Source organism: Toxorhynchites rutilus, chromosome 3, assembly GCF_029784135.1.
Source record: "Toxorhynchites rutilus septentrionalis strain SRP chromosome 3, ASM2978413v1, whole genome shotgun sequence".
NCBI lineage: Eukaryota > Metazoa > Arthropoda > Insecta > Diptera > Culicidae > Toxorhynchites > Toxorhynchites rutilus.
In genome coordinates this window covers 179,111,744-179,117,305 of record NC_073746.1, presented here as the reverse complement: position 1 = coordinate 179,117,305, position 5,562 = coordinate 179,111,744, and the positions used below count along the sequence as shown (strand labels likewise).

At 44.9% G+C, this 5,562-nt stretch overlaps 1 protein-coding gene across 1 annotated transcript; it reads left to right on the top strand.

Annotated features, from left to right (window-relative positions):
* Positions 1 to 3,715: 3,715 nt before the first annotated feature.
* On the top strand, positions 3,716 to 5,562 carry LOC129773689 (uncharacterized). Its single transcript, XM_055777334.1, has 5 exons — positions 3,716 to 3,919; positions 4,032 to 4,117; positions 4,174 to 4,852; positions 4,923 to 5,412; positions 5,471 to 5,562. The coding sequence occupies exons 1-5, from the start codon at positions 3,716 to 3,718 to the stop codon at positions 5,560 to 5,562; spliced, it is 1,551 nt and encodes a 516-aa protein (XP_055633309.1).

Here is a 5,562-nt window from a genome sequence, read left to right as displayed (position 1 = left end):
TACATTTTTCAATCAAATAATAGCTTATTCTGGTAAACGACTGGACTTAGCGTACCATCGGTACTCCGCGTACCTGCAGGCATAGAATAGACCCCATTTGTGGTCCTTAGCTTCTTGTCCAGTAACTCCTATCCCTACCTCCCCGCGGTGCCGGCTGGGGTACGAGTAACCATAGTGAAGATCGGGTAACCAACCCCGGTGGGATCTTGGTCGTATGCTGACAGGGAAGGGGGCCTATCCGAGCGTCTGTTCACCATGGAGGTGCGGCTCAAAACAGCGTCTGTTCCCATGTCAGGGGCGGCTGATCACTGTCTTCGTGCCAGCGGGGACTCTAAAAAGAGCTGTGCACGTCGGTCCTCCAGCGAGACAGGGGGTTGGGGGCAGGCCTAACAAGCCGCCCTATAAAAACAAAAAGTTACAAATAACACAGAAGTAAATACGGATCGGAACAATCGGCAAAGACCTAGGCGACGAAATAAGGACAACGATTGGAAGCTTGGAACATGGAATTGTAAATCACTATGCTTTGCAGGTTGTGATAGGATAATATACGACGAACTCCAACCCCGCAAATTCGGAGTCGTAGCGCCGCAGGAACTTTGCTGGACAAGACAGAAGGTATGGAAAAGCGGACATCGTGCGGCTACCTTCTACCAGAGTTGTGGCACAACCAACGAGCTTGGAACTGGCCACTGTGACTCGAGCCATGACATAATTATATACTACCAAAATGTTGGCGGAATGAACACTTCGATCAACGAATATTATCTAGCATGTTCTGATGCGTCATATGATGTCTATGCTTTCACCGAAACGTGGCTCAATAGTAATACGTTGTCGCAACAATTGTTCGGTTTCCCGTACACAGTATATCGTTCAGATCGATCCGTTGAAAATAGTACGAAGACCACTGGTGGCGGAGTTTTACTGGCCATAAATTCGAAATTCATATCACGAGAGTTGCTTCCTCCTGACGGCTGTACTGTTGAGCAAATTTGGGTTGCCGTGTCGTTCTATAGCCACACCACTTATATTGGCATTGCATACATACCTCCAGATCGCATAAACGACTCAACTGTAATAGATTCGCACATCTCCTCGCTCAATTGGATAACAAATCGAATGTCACTGACTGACAACATTCTAATACTTGGTACTTGGTTTGTCCGGTATTAGGTGGACTCAGAGTACAAGTAAACACTTGTATCTATATTCTTCACGCTCATCTATGAACTGTTTAACCGAACGTTTACTAGACAGTTTTAGTGTTGCCGGTTTATGTCAAATGAACGGAATCCTCAACGATAATAATCGTATGCTCGACCTATGTTTCACCAATTCAAAAATGGTTCACAACACAACGGTGATCAAAGCTCCTTCCGCTTTAGTTAAAATATGTCGTCATCATCCTCCGCTTCTTGTTTCGTTGATCGAAACGTCACCACTCGTCTTTATTGAAACCATCGAATCTACTTACTACAATTATCGTAAAGCGAATTTTTCATCAATGAATCGTTTCTTCACAAGTATCAACTGGGACGACATTCTGATTGACAGCGATATAGAGGTAGCCACGCAGTCTTTATCTAATGTTATCCTCTATGCGATTGATCGATTTGTCCCCAAGGAAACAGCCTGCAACTCCCGTTATCCGCCATGGTTTAATCATCTTTTGAAACGTTTGAAGAGGGTAAAACGTTCTACTTTGAGGAAATTTTCCAATCTCCGTTGTGCTTTTTGGAAAGCCCGTTACTCAGAAATCAACAAAGACTATAAAAAATTGAACAGAGCGCTATTTGGAGCTCATCTGGACCGTGTTCAGAGTAATCTGAAAAATAACCCACAATAATTTTGGAGATTTGTTGATGTACAGAGGAAGGAGTCAGGACTACCAACCATAATGACACGCAACAATGTGGATGCTTCAAACAAAATAAGCATATGTGAGCTATTCCGAGAACAATTCAGTAGCGTTTTCGTTAGCGAAAGACTTCACAATGAGCAAATTTATGAAGCCGTCAGTAGTGTACCTTGCCTACCTGCTATCTGTATTAATCCTGCTATAAGTTCCAGCAAAGTACAACTTGCGTGTTTGGATCTTAAGAGATCTTTGAATCCTGGGCCAGATGGCATCCCTTCTATCGTATTGAAAAAGTGTTCAAGCATACTCTCTTCACCGCTAAGTCTATTGTTCAGTCGCTCACTACGCTGTGGAGTTTTCCCGAAGGCATGGAAAAATTCATTCGTTTACCCCGTTTTTAAAAAAGGCAGCAAAAAGGACGTCAAAAATTATAGAGGTATTGCTTGCCTTTGTTCTATCTCCAAACTATTTGAGATAATAGTTTTGGATTTCATCTCACACGCCTGCAGTAGTTACATCTCCGACCAACAACACGGTTTCGTGCCCAGAAGGTTTACTTCTACAAATCTGGTGCTGTACACATCGTTCATCGCCCGCTCTCTGCAGTCTCGTAATCAGATCGATGCTGTTTATACAGATTTTTCGGCCGCGTTCGACAAAATCAATCACGATATCGTTGTCGCTAAACTCCAGCGTCTAGGTTTCCATAGTTTTCTTTTGAACTGGTTACACTCATATCTGACTGATCGTGTGATGTCAGTGAAAATCGGCGATACCGTTTCATCTCCTTTTCGGGTGACATCGGGCGTACCTCAAGGAAGTCATCTCGGTCCTTATATATTCCTGCTTTACCTCAATGATATTAATCTTTGTCTAAAGTGTCCCAAACTTGCATATGCGGACGATTTTAAATTGTTCTACACTGTGAATAGTGTCGATGATGCGATATTCCTACAGCAACAACTCGATATTTTCTCTGATTGGTGCGAAACCAATAGAATGGTTTTAAATCCAGCAAAGTGTTCAGTCATATCGTTCACGCGGAAACGATCACCTGTAACATTTTCGTATAAAATACGCAATATCTCTTTGAAACGTGTTGTAACTATCAAGGATCTTGGTATCGTCTTAGACTCAAAGCTAACGTTCAACGACCATATCTCATACATCACCACCAAGGCATCTAGGATGTTAGGTTTCATTTTTCGCATCACAAAGCAATTCAAAGACCCACATTGTATCAAAGCTTTTTATTGTGCTTTAGTGCGCTCTCATCTTGAATATGCGTGCATAGTATGGTCTCCCTACTACCAAAATAGTGTCCAGCGAATTGAGGTGATCCAGCGGAAATTCGTCCGTTTCGCCCTACGCAACTTGCCCTGGAGCGATCCTTCGAACTTACCCAGCAATGAGGATCGTTGTAAATTGATCGGACTCGATTTGTTGAGCGTACGTAGAGATGTAGCGAAGGCAACTTTTATATCCGATCTAATTTTCCCGAAAATCGATTGTGCTGATCTTCTTCAGTCGATCGATTTTAATATACGCCCTCGTAACCTGCGTTCACATACATTTCTCTGCCTTCCTCACTCTCGCACAAACTACGGTTACAACGAACCCGTATCGAGTATGTCTCGTGTATTCAACCGCTGCTACTTATCTTATGACTTTCACTTATCTCGCGCCAGTTTAAGAAAGGCATTCTTGACCGCTCTTTCCAGTTAGGCATAGTTTTAAGTAGATTAAGTATTTTATGTTATTAATTTATTAGGTATCATTAGGGCACTCATGTTCAGGCCTGTTGATAGTAATGAATAAACAAACAAACAAACTGGCTTTGTAGTGCTGGGTAAGATGCGCCAACGCGTAATCAGCGCAAGGATATGTAGACTGAGGATCAAGGGCCGTTTCTCCAACTACAGTATCATCAACGTGCATTGCCCACACGAAGGAAGACCCGACGACGAAAAAGAATCGTTCTACGCGCAGCTGGAGCAAGTGTACGACAGCTGCCCACAAAGGGACGTGAAAATTGTCATCGGAGACATGAATGCTCAAGTAGGGCGAGAGAGGATGTATAGACCGGTGATTGGGCCGAATTGCCTGCATGCCGTATAAAATGACAACGGCCAACGATGTGTGAACTTCGCAGCTTCTCGTGGTTTGGTAGTCCGAGGTAATTTCTTCCCCCGCAAAGATATTCATAAAGCTACTTGGAGATCACCTGACCAACAAACAGGAAATCAAATCGACCACGTACTAATCGACAAAAACTTCTTCTCCGACATCATCAATGTTCGTATGTATCGCAGTGCGAATATAGATTCGGACCACTACCTAGTTGCAGTATGCATGCGAGCAAAACTGTCAACAGTGTATAACAAGAGACGAAGTCGAACGCCGCGGCCCAACACTGAGCAACTACGGGACACCGCTGTTGCCATGGAATACTCGCAGCAGCTGGAAGCAGCGTTACCAACGGAAGAGCAAATCTTGAAGATGGCTGAAGGGATATTCGAAGAGATTTTCGCGATACGACAGGTTCTGCAGAAAGGTCGCGAGTTAAACGTAGCCACACATCACCTTTTCTTCGACTTCAAATCAGCCTATGATACAATTGATCGGGACAAGCTATGTCAAATTATGCACGAACACGGTTTTCCGGATAAACTGACACGAATGATCAAGGCGACGATGGACCGAGTAATGTGTGTGGTTCGAGTATCGGGAATCCTCTCGAGTCCCTTCGAATCTCGGAGAGGGCTACGGCAAGGTGATGGGCTTTCCTGCTTGCAATTTAATATCGCTTTACAAGGTGTGATCAGAAGAGCGGGGATAGACACGAGTGGCACGATTTTCCGAAAGTCAGTCCAGCTTTACGGTTTCGCAGACGACATTGACATTGTGACACGAAACTTTGAGACGATGAAGGAGACCTACATCAGACTGAAGACTGAGGCCAGTAGAATTGGAATTGGAGATCATCAATACGTCGAAGACAAAATACATGCGAGGAAGAGGCTCCAAGGAGACAAATGTTACCCTCCCACCAAGAATTCAGATTGGCGGTGACGAAATCGAAGTGGTAGATGTATTCGTGTACTTGGGCTCACTGGTGACCGCCGATAATGACACCAGCAGAGAAATACAAAGACGCAATATGGCAGGAAATCGTGCTTACTTTGGACTCCGGAAGACGCTACGGTCGAGTAAAATTCGCCGCATCACAAAGTTAACCGTCTATAAAACACTGATTAGACCGGTAGTCCTCTACGGCCACGAGACATGGGTTTTGCTCGCGGAGGACCAGCGCGCCCTTAGCATATTCGAACGGAAGGTGTTGCGCACCATCTACGGTGGAGTGCAGATGGATGACGGAATGTGGAGAAGGCGAACAAACCATGAGCTGCAACAATTGCTGGGAGAATCACCCATCGTTCATACCGCGAAAATCGGCCGGCTGCGTTGGGTTGGGCACGTCGTTAGAATGTCGGACGATAGCCCAGTGAAAATGGTCCTCGACAACGACCCGATAGGAACGAGGAGAAAAGGTGCGCAGCGGGCTAGATGGCTCGATCAAGTAGAAGCCGACTTGCGGATCCTACACAGACTGCATGGCTGGCGACAAACAGCTATGGACCGAGGTGAATGGATACGACTTTTGTGTACAGCATAGGCCACTGGGGCCTTTTGCTGATTAA

Excerpts from the sequence above, each read along its gene's own strand:
- LOC129773689 (XM_055777334.1), top strand. The coding sequence starts at position 3,716 with ATGCGCCAACGCGTAATCAGCGCAAGGATATGTAGACTGAGGATCAAG. Across the intron at positions 4,118-4,173 it reads CAGGAAATCAAATCGACCAC|TGCGAATATAGATTCGGACC; the intron begins GTACTAATCGAC and ends TATGTATCGCAG. Across the intron at positions 4,853-4,922 it reads GAATTGGAGATCATCAATAC|ATTGGCGGTGACGAAATCGA; the intron begins GTCGAAGACAAA and ends CCAAGAATTCAG.